The sequence below is a fragment of the Aulonocara sp. 'chitande type north' Nkhata Bay genome, linkage group LG12, assembly GCF_057382095.1.
Source record: "Aulonocara sp. 'chitande type north' Nkhata Bay isolate Kocher_YH1m ecotype deep benthic linkage group LG12, A_spYH_male_GT1.1, whole genome shotgun sequence".
Taxonomy (NCBI): domain Eukaryota; kingdom Metazoa; phylum Chordata; class Actinopteri; order Cichliformes; family Cichlidae; genus Aulonocara; species Aulonocara sp. 'chitande type north' Nkhata Bay.
In genome coordinates this window covers 32,380,123-32,398,121 of record NC_141355.1, presented here as the reverse complement: position 1 = coordinate 32,398,121, position 17,999 = coordinate 32,380,123, and the positions used below count along the sequence as shown (strand labels likewise).

Below are 17,999 nucleotides of genomic sequence, written 5' to 3'. Positions count from 1 at the left end.
AGCCTAAGCACAGAAGCCCAGACCTTCCTCTCCCCAGCCACCACCTCCTCCAGCTTGTCCGGGGGAACACCAAGGCGTTCCCAGGCCAGCTGAGAGATATAATCTCTCCAGCGTGTCCTGGGTCTGCCCCGGGGCCTCCTCCCAGTGGGACATGCCCGGGACACCTCACCAAGGAGGCATCCTTATCAAATCCCCAAACCACCTCAGCTGGCTCCTTTCGATGTGGAGGAGCAGCAGCTCAATCTGACCCCTCCTGGATGGCCGAACTTCTTACCCTGTCTCTAAGGGAGAGGCCAGCCACCCTTCGGAGGAAGCCCATTTCTTTCGCTTGTAACCGCAGTTTCGTTCTTTCGGTCACTACCCACAGCTTGTGACCATAGGTGATTGTAGGGACGTAGATCAACTGGTAAATTGAGGGCTTTGCTTTTACACTCAGCTCTCTCTTCACCACAACAGACCGGTGCAGCGTCTACATCACTGCAGCTGCAGCACCAAACCGTCTGTAGATCTCCCGCTCCTTTCTCCCGTCAGTCGTGAACAAGATCCCAAGATACTTAAACTCCTCCACTTGTTGTTACCCAATAACATAATTTCAATGTAATATCACTCAGCTATAACAACTATTGATACAAAATTATTATTTGGATACACTTACAACTTCAGTGGGGTAATTAAAAGGGAATGTTACTATGTTATTACTGAGCTGTAACAAATTGTTACTTTGTTATCTGATCTGGGGGAAAAGGACAAATTATAAGTTTATTCAACTTAGTATTTACAGTCATCCTGTATATCCAGACATGCAGCTTGCAAACAGCTACAAACAATGACTTCACACTGTTTCGTAAATATATCTTTTGCAGGAGAACTGCAGGAAAAGTCTGGTATTATGTGAAATATTCCATTTATAACACCTTTCATGTAAACTCCAGCTGTGTCGCAAAGCGTCACCCTTTTTGATGTGTGAATCGATGCCTGCAGCACACGCGCACAGGTAACGGTTAACACCTCGAGCAGAGAACCAGCAGGGTGTGTGGATCTTAACAGGCGGTGATATAACTGGCATGTTAACTGGCTAACACTAAAAAGTATAGCTATTCTGAAACAGTCAACAACGTAACACGAATATTAATTAATACGAGGCATCAGTAAAGTTCCTTAATAATACTGGTGTCACCTTGTTAAGCGTGACTGCTTCAGAATTATTTCTAGCCTCATAAGAAAGGCAAGTAAAAAATGGCTGAAATGAAGTCTAGTTGTTATTTAACTTGCAAAGGCTTAACTTCAAACTGCGCACTGAACTTCCACTTTTGAAGCCTCGCCGCCACAGACTCCAGGGTCGAGCTTATGTAATTATAATGAGCAGCCAGAAGGGACAGCTGGCAAATCATTCTGCTTTTGAGTAATGCACCAATCAGACACAACATTATAACCACTGACAGGCGAAGGGAATTGCATATCGCTACAGTGCCACCTGTTAGGGTTGAGATATATTTGGCAGCAAGTGAACTGTCAGCTGTTTTTGGCAATGTGGATCTGAGGGACTGACATGATCCAGCTTGAGGTGGCTATATGACTGTGTCACAGCCTGTGAACATGGTGGGTCTTACTGGGCTACATTATTAAAAAGTTCAGTGCAGGCCGTGACAGAAAGAGGGCAGGCTGTTGCCACACTACAGAGCTGGTCATGTCGACCCCTGTCCACAGGGGAGGCATTGGAAGAAGGCGGCCTGGCCCCATGAGTAATGTTATCAGAAAAAGCAAAAGGATTTACTGTTTAAAAAGGCAGCCTGAATGAAGCAAGTCCTTGCATTTATGTGGGTGTTACTTCAACCTCTGCCTAAACATAGTTGCAGACCATTTGTATCTGCTGATCGTAGCGGGCTCTTTGAAACAGCTACAAATATTATATGAAGGACCCTGGTTTTAAAGAAGCTGTGTGCACACAATACCTAATGTTAATGTTGGAGCTGATTGGTGTAGTTAATAATTTAACTGTTAGAACCAAACTAGGATTTTAAAGTTTCAATTAATTTGCACTCATCCATACTACAAGTTAATACACTACCCTGTAACTGTCCACTGATTGAGATCATGACAGTGCTTTAATAATAGAACTGTTCCAGTATTTAAGATCTCATCTGTTATTTATTTGAGATCTCTCTATATTTTTTGTTTCATAGACCTTTATTATATTGTTTTCAACTTGATAGTAACTAAGTAAATCACCTGGTAATAATAATTAAATTGTTGCTACTGTAGACAGTAGTATAAAAAATACAACATGTGTTTGATCACGCCAGATGTCCTTCCTGACAGAAACACCAGCTGATTCCTGTCATCTCCTGGGATAAAACCAGGGCTCATTCTCTTGTTAGGTAAATGTGTAAACCATTACACTGTGGAGCCACTCTGGAGACTCAGTAAGAAAGGAAGGTGAACAGTGCAAACCTCTTGAGTAATATTTAGCAAGTACATGGTTGGAAAGTTACTCTCACAGTAAGTTTTAGACTAATTAACAGCTTAATTTAGTGATAATGCTCAACTTTCCTAGAGGTGAAACCCCCGGCTGCCATATTTAAATGCCAGATGTTTACATGTAAGTACTCGTTTGGGAGTCCAAGTCTGTAACTGCTCCATGCTGGCAGATAATGTCAGTTTTTGTCTTTGCAGGTATATAATCCGCTCAGACCCACTGGCGCACGTGCCGGAGGACTCGCAGGTGGGACCGGCTCGTTGTAGCAGGAACCAGCAAGACTTTGGCACAGAGACCAGAGATGAGACTCACCTCTGAAACCCACCCACGCCCCCAGAGTCCTCTACACACCCTGACCCTTAACCTCTGAAAGCCGGCCTGGGCCCACTGAGCTAGTTTGTCTCACACAGATAAAGGCTCCTATCGGGCCGAGATCAGCTGTCCATAGTGAATGTGCATTAAGTGCGTCTCAGCTCGAGACCAGAAACGATCAACATCTTAAAAATTCACCCCTGAGAGATCTCCTGTTTCCCTACCGAGCTGCTATAGAAAGATGCATGAAGAGTGCCTCGTCATCACCTGCCATTCAAACACACGCAAACACACATCACCCACGAAAACAATCTGAAACTGAGAACCCTCCTCCGAAAAAAAAGGACGGCGAGAGTAGAGCTTAAACAGAATATCTTCACCGTCACTTCGTTCACCAAGCAGTGCGGTTGACCTCATACCATGACCTCCTCTGTGCTTGTTTCTACCTGAATTTACAAAAGAACAGAAACCTGGGGCAACTACACCCTCCTTCACATCTAAACGATCATGTCATCTAAAGACGAGGGTAAATGCTTTGAATTTCTTCTTTTTTAGGCATTTAACCTAAAATTACACTACCTGTGCACTTCTCTTTACTTATTTATTTTAGCTTAATTCAAATTTTAAAACTTTGTTAGACAGGTTTTTTATTTACTTACAAGCACAACCTTTTTTTCTGTAAATATACACACTGCCGTGCTACTTTTATCAGCCAGGTTTGCGGTATATTTCTGGAAATGACTTTGTTGTGATCATTGCTAGAAAGTACATTTATTCCTAATTTATTTCATTAAGTTTTCCAAGTCATGTCTGCTCTACTGTATGTGCCATTCTGTTTACACTATTGCTTTGTGAATATCGTTGAATTATTTATAACTTTTGTGCCATTCTGCATCTTTTTAGTATGGAGCCTGTCAGCAGCAGTACAGGTGGAAATAAAACGTTCGTTATTCCTTGTTTTACTGCAGTGGGTGCACAAAATGTTAATTCATGTTCTTAAAGAAAATGCAGAAGTGCCAAAATCTGCAGTTTCGTAGGTCATCTCCATCAGTGAGTCAGTCCCCATAGACTTGCATGCCTGTCGGGGTTTCCCAACGTCAGCTATGAAATGTACATATTTAAAGCCTTTAATAATCAGGGTGTGACAGTACTCAACAATTAGTTGCTGAACTGAACTACAATGTTTGTGCTGCTGGTGCCATTTAAAGCATTTCTGACGTAATATTATTTGACATAAAAATATATATGGCCTGCTGTGCAGCTGATTGTACAGTCTGACAATTTTGTGCTTAAATTTTGGTGTACCTAATTTTTTTTTATTAGTAAGTAACTTATCAGTACTAATCAGAAGTTATTTTAGTTTCGACTTTCAGCCCTACGGTTTATGGACCCAGCTTGCTAACCAAGCTAGCTGCAGAACATCCTCCCAATAAGAGCTAAACATAGTGAGCTTGGCCCTGCACAGTGCTTGTTATCACAGCAGCACTATCCTTCTTATCACATGCTCATTATTTAGGAAAAGTCTGTAGGCTAGTTTTTTAATATACGCACACAAATTACATCTCATGTCAGATCACATTTTGTGCATTCAGTTTAGTAAAACATGGCATCCCCGCCGCCGCCTGCCAACGACAAGCTCTGTACATCTGTGACATCAGTGTTTATTATTACAGGAGCTGACCCAAACATCTGCAGCAGCAAAAGGAAAACTGTTCATCAAAAAAAGGAACAATTTTCTAAATTTAGCATTTAGAAACTAATGTTAACAACACAAGCCTTTTTGCTGCTGTACTTATTACAACTCAGTATTTATCTGAAGTATTATAAGCTGCATTTTTAATTTTATATTTAAGTGCTATTTATCGTTGAATAGGATAGAATGAGAAAATTCTTTTTTTTTCTGGACTACTAGTTTTAACAAGTTAATTTTTAACTGTCAATTGTCTCCGTCACTCAGTACATATCATGGTCACTTTGTAAGGTACACCTGTTCAACTGCTTGTTAATGAAGATAACTGATCAGCCAATCACATGGTGAGAATAGAGTGCATTTAGGAATGGATGCCTGTTTGAGACAACCTACAATTCAAACCGTGCATCAGAATGGGGAAGAAAGGTGATTTAAGTGACGCGGGAACAGGGTAACCTACATCATTTGAAAATTCACGGTGAAAATCTTTGGATTATTGCGTACATAAAGATGCAAAATGTGACTACTTAGCTGTAGAATTTAGAGAGAGTATTTAGATTACCCAATTATCTAGCAAAATAAGATGCTCAATTAAAAAAATCACCACTTGCACTAAAATCAAATCATAAAATGTTTAAATGACTTTCAGTTATCAGTGCCACAATGGATCTGTTGTGGTAAAAATTGGAGAATTGATATCTCTCTAACTGCTATTTCACTCGGTCACTTGAAAATAAAGATCCTCATCTTTTGCTAAATGCTATCAGATGCATCATCGTTAACTGTAATTAATATCAACAGCAGTCAGGCTCCAGTGTTTTCAACTTGAATTCATTTGATTGTTGTCGGGGTTTTTTTGTTTGTTTGGTTTTTGTTTTTATGATCATATCTGGTGATGAGTTGCAGTGCGACCGGTAGCAGAATAGTTTTGCACAGATATCGACAGGCACAGTCAAGTCTGTTTCTATCCTGTAAATTTACTGTATTTCCAAATTTATTTTGGAACGAGCTGAAAAGCAAAATGCGCTCCTTTCTGAACCGTACGGGCACATTGTGTATGAAACAATATTTAATCTTGATTTATCTTCTTTCAGCTGTACATTTGGTTTGCTCAGTGTATATAAAACCTTAATGTACTCATTGTTTGCCAGTTTGTTATTTTGTGTGACGAAACGTGAAACTGTTGGACTTGAACTATTTTTGCACTATGCTCTACGGGAATGCGTAGAGCATAACAGCACCCCTTTAATATGAATCTGCAGAACACGGCGGACAGTATTCAACCGTTCCCATGAAGCAGAAAAAAGCGTGATGTGCAGTAAATTATCATGCATCTGTTGGTTTGGTTTACCCTGTGAATGTTTACAAAACTTGATTCGATACTTAATTTTTCATTTGTCAAAGAAATATCCAGTGACGATTTGAGAAATCAAAGTGTTTTCTCTCACTGAGATGTGCCATTTTTTCCCTTGTTTGTTCTGAAGAAAATATAGGATAGGCTTTTTCATGCTTATTACTGTAGGCATATTTGTTCCGCTGAAATGTACTGTTGATCTTTGTTCATTGGCCCCTCTGAAGTGTCAGTTTACAGGGCAGGGAGGTGAGGAGTGAAAGCGTGAGTGACTGCGATGGAGGATGCAATCAGTGTGCTGATATACTCGCGTAACATCTTCCTAGGTCCTCACTTGTGACAAATCCGAACACTCTAGAAAGGGTTCACTTCACATCTCCTACTGTCCACACTTACAATACCACACGGGGCATGTTAACACGAAAAAAAGAAGCATGTTTTGATATACAGGCTTGCCAAGAACAAGACATTTTGTACGTTGACAGGGACATTTACCGGTAGTCCAATGTCTAGAGAAACCCATAATCGAGTCAACTGCTTGCAAGCTGGAGTCATTATTTGATACTGTGTATTTATATGAATGGAACATGCATGTTGTCTCTGTGTTAACAAAAGCCTACTATATGTATTCTGTTTACCTCCACTTTGTTTTTGAGTCATTGTCCAATTTTTGTACTATTTCTTATGAGAAGTGTTCTTCTCCACATTCATAATATGAACAAATAAATGCTGCATGCAGCCAGAGCGGATGAACCTAACACAAACACGGATGTTTTATTTCATTTATGTGAGGAATGCGGGGATAATGACATATATTTTGTGCCGTATATAGATATGACCCCACCTATATAGGTGGCTGGTATGTTATGTGTGTGAGCTAAAAGACTCTTCTGATGTGTGCCGAGAGTTACCAAACAAAACTTATTTTGTTAACATCTTTTTTTTCGTCAAAACAAAATATGTTGCTAGCTCAAATTAAATATTTTTTCTTTTGCTCTTTTATTTACATTTCCATATTTGTACACATTCAGCAATAAAGTAAGCGATGAAAATTAGCTTCACCCTAAAACGTCTTTATTATTATTATGTATCACATTATAAGTGACACTATCATTTTTTTGGACAAAAAGTATGTATTAAATTAAAGTTGAAACAAGATATTGAAACCATAAACTCAGAAATTTAATAAATCAAGTGAGCAGGGCACACATTGCATAAAAGGAGAGCAAAGTAAAATACAGGGAGGAGAATATTTAAATCAGACATGCAAAATGATTTACTAACGATTGCAACATGCAATTTAGTGCTAATTGCACTGATATTTAACGCTGAAAAAAAGCATGTCTTATCCTTTGAGCTTGATATTGAAATTCACCTCAAAAAGCTTTTTTTTCCAACTCTAATCACAATTATGAGCACTCTTGGGTCTAGTTTAGAAAATCTGGCCTTTAAGTAGACTTCTATGCAATCTGATTTCAAGAGCTGCCCTCTGCTAGCCATTAGAAAGATTGCTGGGTTTTGGAAAATGGGCTAAATTCAGCCAGTCGTCATATTTAACACAAATGCATTAAGAGGCAGAGGCTGGACTGCACTGTGCCAATACAGCAAACTTTCAAGTTACACTTAGTGTAAGAATCAAGTGAGAATTTCATTTTACTTGAAGAGTGATTGGATAGCCATGATGATCTCCTCTGCCAGCTCTCTTCTAACGCCGTTGCTTGTTGGCATGTGTCTGCTTCCACCTCTGTCTGGTCCAACGGCCATTGTTCTGAACGACTTCATGCAGCAGGTTCATGAAGGCGTAGTCGTTCCCAGACAGCAGCGTTTCGTCATCAGGTGATGCACCACCAGAGGGAGCCTTTGAGCTGGACGCCCTGTTTTCTGCCCTCTGCCTGCTGTGCACAGCTCGTTTCGATTCCTTCCTCTGATTGTCCTCCTTGCTGCTCTTGATGTTGTTGTGTGCTGAGCTTTTTCCAGATGTCTGATGTCGATCCTGATGGAGGTTTTCCTGATTCGCATTTTGGTTTTGTGCAGTCGTTTGTGTCACAGTGGTAGTATCACCCACTGCCATCCCTTCTTTCTTCAGGTGTTCCTCTTCAATTGGTTTTAAGGACTGCGAGTGTCTCAGGTCCATGAGAGCCCCCATTTGATTTTTCATAGTTTCATCTTTCTCTTTGTCCCCATCAAAAGTGAAGGGATGGCCTCTATCATTTACAGTCTTCTTTATTTCATCTGAAAACTTCTTTGTTACATTTTGTCTCCAAACAGTCAAGTCATCACCATCCTCCTCATCTTCTGCTTTTCTTTTGCATCTTTCCTGCCACTGAGCTGCAGCGAGGGGCCAGGTAGAGATCCTCTTGATAATTTTGCTGCCTTTTGATCTTAGACCAAGACCTTCAACAGACTCTTCAACAGGAAGTGATTTGTTCTGGTCTGTGCCGATGCTCAGATAAGGTATCATGTCAGTGCTAACAGGAACACATTCAGGGTTTTCATCTAGATTTGTACCAGGATTGGCTGCTTTTTCATTCTCCTTGATCGCGTCTGTGGTGTTTGCGGGATTTTCTGTCTGAAATCCTCCTGCAGCTCCTGTGGCTTCAGTTTCATTCACCAGCTTCTGCTTTCCCTCAGCTGGGTTTTCAGTGACTTTTGCTTGAGCCTCTGTCTCAGTATGCAAAGTCACAGGATCCTTCCCAGATGCACAAAAAGGAGACATGAGGATTACAGCATTTGCTGACTTTGCTCTGATTCCAGTAAAGGATGTTATCCGAGCCATCTCTGCATCCTTATTCTCAGAGGATCTTAGAGAGTCATGACTTGATCTGCTTTCTTCTTCCAGCTGCTTTTTGTCTTCTCTCGAATGCCCGGGTGTCACACTTTTTTTGTTGTGTTTCCTTCGGTGTCGCACAGCCAGGAAACACACCACAAACAGCAGCACACAGAGGACCACTGTAGAGAGGGCCAGGTAAACAGAAAGACTATTTTAGCTACGTATGTATTTTCAATTCAATCAAACAGAAATATACAGTAGAAACATACCAATCACAGCAATGAGCGCACGGACAATGTTGGTATCTGACGGTGGTTGTGATGGAACTGGCCAAAGGAAAAAAAAAAAAAAAACAGCACAGATTTCATGCATTAGTATTTCAGAATTCTGATGACAAACATTTTGAGAAGAATCCAATGTACCTGTCACTCCAGCAGGTTCAGAAGCTGTTGTGGATGAGTTTGTGAGTTCGGCGTGGGGTGAGGCTTCTGTCCTTACCAGAGGTGACGTCTCATAAGATCCTGAGGAGAATAAGAAACAAACTAGAGAGTCCACAATGTTGTAAAATGCAGAATGTTTTCACTTCTTAAAAGCAGCAATTGTGCAAAATGTTTTAACAGTTATATACAGTTCAGGACCGCTGGGCTATGGTCAGATTAATCGTGTTACTCTGGCGCCATCTGCAGGTCAATAACTGACAGAGTTTCAGGATGACTCATACTAAGGGTGTGTGCAGATTTTCCCCAATGCGTTACGGTAGATTCTGTCAAACTGATATAAAATTATTTTTTCATAGCAAAATAATAGACAACAACATAAAACAAAACAAAAAAGTCTTAGGAATATTCGTAATCAGTGATTCAGAGCTATTCTGTGACACAGATTTGATGCTGTCAAAGTTAGAGACCCTCTCTTTGCCTTCCAAACTGCCTTAATTCTTCATCACAAAGATACAGTAAGGTGCTGGAAACATTACTCAGAGATTTTGGTTTATATTGAGATGATGACAAGACCAGATGACTGTGGAGGCTGTTTGAGTCGACATGTTCAAGAAACCAGTCTGAGATGATTTGAGCTTTGTGACATGACTGTCATGCTGCTATAGGAGGAGACATCAGAAGATGGTACATTAAGGGGTTCTACTCTATTTAAACAATGCTCAGTTGGTACTAAGCGGCAAGAGTGTGCCAAGAAAATATCCCCAACACCACTGTACAAGCAGCAGTGGCATGACTCATTGATACAAGGAAGGATGGATCCATGGTTTCATGTTTAGACCCTATCAATCAAATGCTGCAGCAGAAATCAAGATTTATCAGATCAAGCAAAATTTATGTTGGCCAATTTTGGAGAGCAGAATTGTAGCATCAGCTCCCTGTTCTTATTTGACACGAGAACCACCTGATGTGCTTTTCTGCTTCAAGATTTGATGCATTGTGCATTCAGAGATACTCTGACACAAAGAAACAGTCCATGTCTCCTTGCATAAATGCATTGAGTTGCTGCCATGTGATTGGCTGATTAGATATTTGTGTTAATAAGCAGTTGAGCATGTGTACCTAATAATGTGGTCAGTCAGTGGTATGAGTTGTGTGTGTGTGTGTGTGGGGGGGGGGGTTAAACAATAGAAACAAAAGACAGGAAAAGCCACATGTACCAGTGAGAGAGGAGCTTGTGGGTTTGGTTTTGAAAGAAGTTTCTGTCTTTGATGTTGGTCGTGAAGGAGTTTCCACTTTTACTGCAGGAAAAACAGAGACACTGATTGCTAATGTTTTAAAGAGATAAGAGTATTCTTGTCATAATGGTGAATTTCAAACAAAAAAAAGAAGCACATGTACCAGTGGATGCAGGGCTAGGTGTATGTACATAGATAGGCTTAGGGTGGATAGAGGTCTCTAATGATGAAACTGTCACTAGAGAGAACAGCCGAGACATAAATACGCACAAATTTAAAATGTAGAGAATTTCACATTTCTAATAAAAACTGGGAAACGGAAAAAAAAAAAGTACCAGTTTGAGAAGAGTTTATTGTGGATGCATCAGTGGATGAGGCTTTGAAAGAAGTGCCTGAGTTTGAGGTTGGGCGTGATGGAGTGGTTGTCACCACTTTTACTGCAGGTAAAAATAGAAATACTAAGTGCCAGTTAATAGTATGCACACACTGAAATGTAAAGAGTTTCACGAAATTTTATTAGCCACATGTACTGGTGTAAGAGCTTGTTGTGGGTATATCAGTGGGTTTGTGTGAGTTTGATGTTGGTCGTGATGAAGGAGTTTCCACTTTTACTGTAGGAAAAAAAGAGAAAAGCATTGTTTTTGTTTTTAAAAAGGGGTGAAAATATTTCTGTCAGAATTTAGAATTTTTATGAAAAAAAGCAGCACATGTACCAGTGGATGCAGGGCCAGATGCGTGTGCGTAAGTGGGCTTAGGGTGGACAGATGTTTCTAATGATGAATCTGTAACTACAGAGAACAAACCTATGCACAAATTTAAAATGTAAAGAATTTCAAACATCTAACGGAAACTAGGAAAAGAAAAAAAACTTCATGTACCAGTGTGAGAAGAGCTAATTGTGGATGTATCAGTGGATGTGGGTTTAAAAGAAACATCTGAGTTTGACGTTGGACGTGGTGGAGGCGTCCTCACCACTTTTACTGCAGGTAAAAATACAAATACTAAGTGTTGGTTATTTAAGTAAAGATATGTAAATACTCTTGTCAAGTGTTACAAATAAAAAACAACAACTCTGGCACAATTTAAAATGAAAAGCATTTCAAAAAAAGGATTAGCCACATGTACCAGTGTGGGAAGAGCTTATTGGAGGTACATCAGTGGATGAGGCTGCGAAAGAAGTGTCTGATGTTGGGCGTGATGGAGTGGTTGTCACCACTTTAACTGCAGGCAAAAATAGAAATAATAAGTGCCAGTTACTAGTACGCACAAAATGTAAAGAATTTCACAAAATTGATCAGCCACTGTACTGGTGTGGGACGAGCTCATTGTGGCTACATCAGTGGGTTTGTGTGTAACAGAAGTGTCTGAGTTAGATGTTGGTCGTGATGAAGGAGTTTCCACTTTTACTGTAGGAAAAACAGAGAGAAGCATTGCTTTTTTTTTTTTTTTTAAAAGGGGTGGAAATATTTCTGTAAGAATTTTGAATTTTTATGAAAAAAAGCAGCACATGTACCAGTGGATGCAGGGCCAGGTGTGTGTGCATAAGTGGGCTTAGGGTGGACAGATGTTTCTAATGACGGAACTGTCAGTGGAGAGAACACAAGCACGCACAAATTTAAAATGCAAAGAATCTTCAGCATCTAACGGAAACTGGGAAAAGAAAAAAAAGCTTCACGTACCAGTGTGAGAAGAGCTTATAGTGGGTTTGGGTTTGACGGAGGTTTCTGTCTCTGATGTTGGCGATGGAGAGGTCGTCACCACTTTTACTGCAGGTAAAAATGTAGATACTACGTGGCAGTTATGCTTTTAGACTTGTAGACTTTAATAAAAACAAATAATTAGGCAAGAAGAAACAGCTGTACCAGTGGATAAAGGGCCCACTGACGGTGTTCTTGATGGTGATGTCACGCATACCGTTACGTTCCACACCAGCCGACCCCTCAGGGATGGAGGACTCTCACAGGTCACGTCCATCTCGTTTTCCAGCTGAGATCTGCTCTGTAGAGCTGAGGGGAGAAGCGACTTTACATTTCTTTCTTTCTTTTCTTTTTTTTAATAAAACCACATTAATAATGTAGTTTCTCACTTTTCTCAAACCTTTCATAAAGGCGACAAAGTCTTCAGCTTCACACGAACAGTCCCAAGGGTTCCCACCTAATCTGATCTTGGTGGAGGTCAGAGATCTGAAGGCTTGTGGTGAGACCCAAGTCAACTTGTTCTTGGACAAGTCTAACTCATCCAAGGCGGCCTGGGAACTGAAACTATTCTGCTCAATATTCCTGAGCATGTTTTTATTCAGCCTGAGGCTTGTGAGGTTAGCAAACTGTCCGAGCGTGGACTCACTCAAGACTTCAATGTGATTTCCCGTAAGGATGATCTCACTCAGGGCGGCGGGCTCTTTAAACCAGTTTGAATTAATCTGCGACAGATTGTTTAGCTCCAAGCTGAGATACTTAAGATTGGTAAGTGAGCTGAAGGCTTTTTCAGCGATTCTCGTGACACCTGCGTTGTTGATCGTGAGCCTGGTGATAGAAGCGAGGTTCTCACTCTGCAGCACTGTGGAGTTGATCTCTCCGACATCCTTCAGGACCATCAACAGAGATGAGGAACCAGGTTCAAAGTCTAAGTGGGCAGAAGTGTTTTTAGAGGAGTCAAACACAAAGCTGCACATACTTACATTTGCATCCTTTTGCTAAATCAATCTGAATCAACAAATGAGCTCAAAGGAGAAAACATGCAGTGAAACTATAAAATCAAAGCATCCTGCAGATATGCAAACATCTGAAGAGACTATTTTGTTGCCTTTGCTTCCCCCTAGTGGTTGACAAATGTGTGACCAGAGTAAAACTTGCAGCATCTGTTACAAGTCAGCAGGTATCATTAACTGTGGTTTGATCACGTTGAGTATTAAATTGTTAGTAAATTGTAGTAAGATCAATAAGAGAAAATAAAACTTCTTGATCAATCTTTACAGCCTGACAGAACTGAAATCAGACTTGTCCCAATGACCCCAGAAGCCTCAACATCATAGACTCAGTCTGGGACTATAAAGGCACAAAAGACAATGAAATCATCGGAATCCTCCGAAGAACTTAAAAAATATATAATTGTAAAAACTTTGGTCAATGGAAATAAAAAAATTCTGAAAAGTAGAGTTTAGGGGTCATTTTCTTTTTTATATGAAATTCTATTTTTTACTTGTAAAACTACAGGAAATGGTTTTAGCTTTGAATCATTTGATCGGACTGTTTTTTTTAACCAGCGTGAGCAGGTTTTGGTTCATGTGTTTATTCCTACAAGAATGTCTAAATCTATATCTGTGCAGGTCAGCCGAAAGGTTTCTTCTTAAAACCACATTCAGGGAGTCTCAGGTATTTAACCCTTAGTGAGGGCCGTCCCTTTGGCTCATGTGACAGGTCACATGATTAACAGTGGATCAACAACCCTGGGGACCTCCAAGAGACCTGCTCCTACTAAGGGTTAAATATCATGCACTCTCTGCTTGTTGTTTGACAGCTGAAGAAGTTTATTAGACGAGAGGTGAAACATCTTGTCAGAAAAGGCGACTTTAAGGCCAGTTGCGTTTTTTTCAGTATACACATTTGTGTATTAAATTGAATTAAATTAAATGAAGAAGAAATCCATTTTTCTTCTTGGTATGAAGTTAATTGACTTTATTTCCGATATATAAAATGTTGCTGTCTAAGCCTATTTTAAAGGTCACCATTAAAGGTGTAGTAAACAAAATTCCTTACATGTTGGGATGTTGAAGCAGATCGTGATCGTTCCCTCTTTGATACAAGGACGGCTCAGGTGGACAACAGCCAGCAACAAAACACCACCAGCTACAACTGTGTGGATGCAGACCGATCACATTAGTTAAAGCTGAACATTTGATGACTTTCTGTGTGAGCATTAAAACCAGCAGCACTTACCCTTCATGGTGACCTGCTGGATGCAGTTCTTCAGCTCGGACTGTGGAGTGAGAGTTTGCAGATTGTGATGGTCTCGTGATCACCTGAACTAACAGGTGTGAAAAGAAACAGAGTTGCCATGACAGAGAAGAGTCTGCCATGGTTATGGTTGTGCGTTTGAAGGCGCTGTTCCAGTTGGCTGATGAAGCACGAGACAGCTTTTAACAGTGGGGGGGCCTGAAGATGTTTTCACCACTTAAAGGGCTTTTCAGTTGAATACAGCACCAATTCAAAAATGTTTAACTCAAGCACTTTATATTGCAAAGCAAAGATCCCACAATATAAGAGAGAGAAAGCACTAAAGATACCACAACTGTTTGGGGGGGGAGGAAAAGTGAGAGCATAGAAAGATGATGATCAACAACAGATTATGGGAGAACATAGACCAGTGTAACGTTGGCATATAAACATATGGGAGAATATAGGTAGGTTCTCAAGCATGTGATAGTCAATTTTCATTGTGGGCTACATTCGGGTCCATTTTCTTAAATGGGCTGAACCAGTGTAATGTAGTTTAACTGCAAATTTAACCCCTGAGATATCACAATTTCAAGAGGACATGCCTGTTTTCTCTACATCATAAAGAAATGCTGCTGTAGGTAATGAAAGAGACCTGTCAGAAACTAATGTGTAAAATTAAAAAAGGTTGAACTTGAATGTTTTTTGGTTCATGAAGATCTCTCTCTCTCATATCCATCCAAGAGTCTTCTTCAGTCTCAGGTATTTAACACATAGTGATGTTGTCCCTTTGAGGTGATCCTGATGCTCAGTGAGCCTTTATCAATAATGCGAGTCCTATCACGGAGCTCTACAGTTGTTATAAAACTGGCTCTTGGGTGACAGGTGAGACATGTTTTTAAGCCAAACAGTTGCCTTCCTTTCAAGCGCTCAAATACACGTGGGTTCATCCTAGGAAACATCCTTAGTGCATCATGAGAGGACTCCCAGCAAACCGTATTGAACATTTAAAAACATTTTAAGTAGAATTTTAGTAGCAGAGGTTTTGGGTTGTTTGTTTTCTTTAAACTTAGTGAACTCTGAGTTAAGTACTTGATGGGGTTAATATGCTTCCTCGAAGTGTGATGCTGGCTGATCACTCAGGACTTTGTACATGTGTAGAAGGATTTTAAATTGATTTCTATATTTAAGGGGCAGCTAGTGAAGAGAAATGCAAATCTCCCTCTCTCTAGTCCATTTGAATGCGCTTGCTGTGGAGTTTTGAATGGACCTAAGGCTTTTGCTACAACTTCATAACAATGTTGAATAATATTGAATATACATGCCCAAAGGTTCATCCATCCATCACCTCATTCACACCAAAGCAGTGCTCATGCAGAGGCAGTTCTGCTTTGGTGCTTTTTGAGAAGGAGCAAAACCTCTGATCCCTACTGAGCAGAAGTTGGAGTAATTTCTATTAAAAGTGTGGGCTTTATTTGCCAGCCATTAATGAGTTCCTTCTGCTTGCCCCTCTCATGATGTCAGGAAACAAAACCCTCCTGCTGTTTAAACCTGAATCATGTCGAATGAACTAAAGAGATGCATCAAGATAAACACCGATTATTTTTAAAGTGAGGTAAAGTCCAGTTTAAATTAGAAACCTGTCATTCTGGGAACACTTTTTCTGTCTTGTTAGCTTTCATTCATTAATAGGAAAAAGTGTGTTTCAGTGAAAAGATGCAGACTTGCTCCTCGAGAAAAAAAAAAAAAGTGTGACAATTGCAAACAAAAAGTTGTGATGTTTTGTTAATCAACATGGTGTCAAACAGCAGCAACAGAAAGCAGTGAATCTAAATGGATAAATGAAGCCATGAGAAAATCGAAATGAAAAATGTGACTTTTATTTACTTGAAAATTTATTCTGTTTCAGTGCTTCCATTTTAAAATAAATAGATGGCATGGGATCAAAGATAAAAATCAACAAGGATGAAAAGTACATGTGTAACAAAAAAAAAAAAATACGGTGACCAATGCCAGTACAATCTTTTAGGTAACATGAAAATACACTACCGTACAATTAACGATCGACCACCTCTGCCACCCAACCTCCCCAAAAACACCATGCAGCAAGAGAGAAATCAAGTATTCCACAGTTTTTTTTGGAGACAGCAGTAGTATCATGTCAGTGACGGCCCTTCGGCTTTAATTGTCAGTGTTAAATCTTAGCGTTTAGTTTAGTTTCCACAATTATATTCATTATTTTCCCGGAGCGCACAAACAGCAGTCTTATTAATTCTTAGTTTTTATGCCCATTCAAAAGGTAAAATCCCCTCAACAAGCAGAAAGTAAAGTGCTCGTGCAACGCTTGGGGTTGTTCTGGAGGCCAACATATGGTTTCTAAAAAACACACAAAAAAGCACTTTGAGTTTTGAAAAAGACAGAGAGAAGAAGAGAGACGACGTGGCAGTGTTTTGTCAACACCTTGGAGGAATGTTCTTTAATGTTGGTACATAACTGAACCACAGCCCCCCCCCCTCCCTCCCACCAACCACCCCTCCCACACACAGAGACCCTCCCCTCCGTAGTGAATATATCAAATACTGTCATTCGAACAGGTTACAGGGCAGCGCGGAGGTACTCTTCACAACAAGAGTGCGCGAGCCGCTGCTGCGATTTAAGATGGGCAGGCTGACAGAAACACTTGGGGAGGGAAGAAAAGGCTTTGAGGGGAATTACATTGCATGAAATAAGCCGTCGACAAGTGTTCATGAGTGCACCTTTGTACAGGACAGTTTAAGTAGTGTCCAGTGGAGAGAGAAAACACAACTAAGCTCTAAACATCAGAGAATTCCTGTTATGATGAAAAGACATAACATCAGCTTAAACTCTATTCCACATTGCTTAATTGATAAATAAAAAAAATTTTAAAAAAAAGCGCTAAAAAAAACAAAACAAAACATCAAAAAGCATCATTTTGTACCAAAGCCTATCATTCATCCTAAAAATCAAAAAGGATGTTTTGACAAATAAAATTCTTTAAAATGACCATCGTTATTTTTTTGCCTTTTTTCTTTGCAATACACATATCCAGTGCTACACGATCAGCATCTAGTTTAAAAAGCGGCTGAATAAATGGACGATAGTACCACGATGCGTGAAAGGCCAACGGATGTCTGAGGGATACCCAAGGAGCTCCCCCGTGACTAAAGAAGAAGACAGTTCAGAGCAGCAGGTTTTCTGGAGATCCCTGGTGAGGCAAAATTGGTAATGCCAGCCTGATTCGACAGATTCGACAGTCCACACGGGGAGAAACTGTAGTTGTGACAGCAGTGTAGTCCTAAAGGGTTGTACAAAGTTCCCTTGTTTCCGATTTTCTGAAAAGAGCGACATAAACCCCCCCAGCCCACCCCGATGTCCCCACCCCCTTTTGTGTCCAAATTTGTCCAAAAGAAGAGGCATTTCTGGAGAGAAGGAAGGATTTTTAGTGCTGCAGCTGAGCTCTCAACCATGACAGTGCTGAACTAATAAATACTTCATGTAAAAATGAACATCCACCACATATGGGGGGGGGGGAATGCCACATGCTTGAGTCATGGTTGTTGTTGAAAAAAAGGAAGAGAAAAAGTAATCAGGCAGACTCAAAATGAACCTGAACAGATCCCACCGACATCACAGGAAGAAGAAGAAAACTGAGCTGGCATTCCCTCTCACATCGCAAGCACCAGACTCACATCGCAAGCACCAGACACAGACACACGCGCGCGCGCGCGCGCACACACACACACACACACACACACACACACACACACACACA

At 40.4% G+C, this 17,999-nt stretch overlaps 3 protein-coding genes across 12 annotated transcripts in view; 1 reads left to right on the top strand and 2 right to left on the bottom strand.

Annotated features, from left to right (window-relative positions):
* Positions 1-6,582, top strand: part of kcnt1b (potassium sodium-activated channel subfamily T member 1b) — an 80,794-nt gene extending 74,212 nt beyond the window's left edge. For all 10 annotated transcript variants that reach the window (XM_086315182.1, XM_086315181.1, XM_086315184.1 and 7 more), the window contains one exon: positions 2,674-6,582. In XM_086315182.1, coding sequence (XP_086171308.1) covers positions 2,674-2,794 — 121 coding nt within the window. In that variant the 3' untranslated portion in view covers positions 2,795-6,582. The remainder of the gene's footprint in view (positions 1-2,673) is intronic.
* Positions 6,583-6,938: 356 nt separating this feature from the next.
* LOC147317829 (uncharacterized) lies at positions 6,939-9,044 on the bottom strand. Its single transcript, XM_086315178.1, has 2 exons — positions 8,869-9,044; positions 6,939-8,778 (listed from the first exon to the last, which is right to left on the bottom strand). The coding sequence occupies exons 1-2, from the start codon at positions 8,969-8,971 to the stop codon at positions 7,535-7,537; spliced, it is 1,347 nt and encodes a 448-aa protein (XP_086171304.1). The 5' UTR covers positions 8,972-9,044; the 3' UTR covers positions 6,939-7,534.
* A 2,341-nt stretch (positions 9,045-11,385) lies between these two features.
* Positions 11,386-14,213, bottom strand: LOC147317828 (uncharacterized). The gene is made up of 7 exons (XM_086257963.1): positions 14,030-14,213; positions 12,372-12,896; positions 12,137-12,280; positions 11,954-12,040; positions 11,788-11,856; positions 11,582-11,680; positions 11,386-11,495 (listed from the first exon to the last, which is right to left on the bottom strand). The coding sequence occupies exons 2-7, from the start codon at positions 12,865-12,867 to the stop codon at positions 11,386-11,388; spliced, it is 1,005 nt and encodes a 334-aa protein (XP_086114089.1). The 5' UTR covers positions 12,868-12,896; positions 14,030-14,213.
* Positions 14,214-17,999: the final 3,786 nt, after the last annotated feature.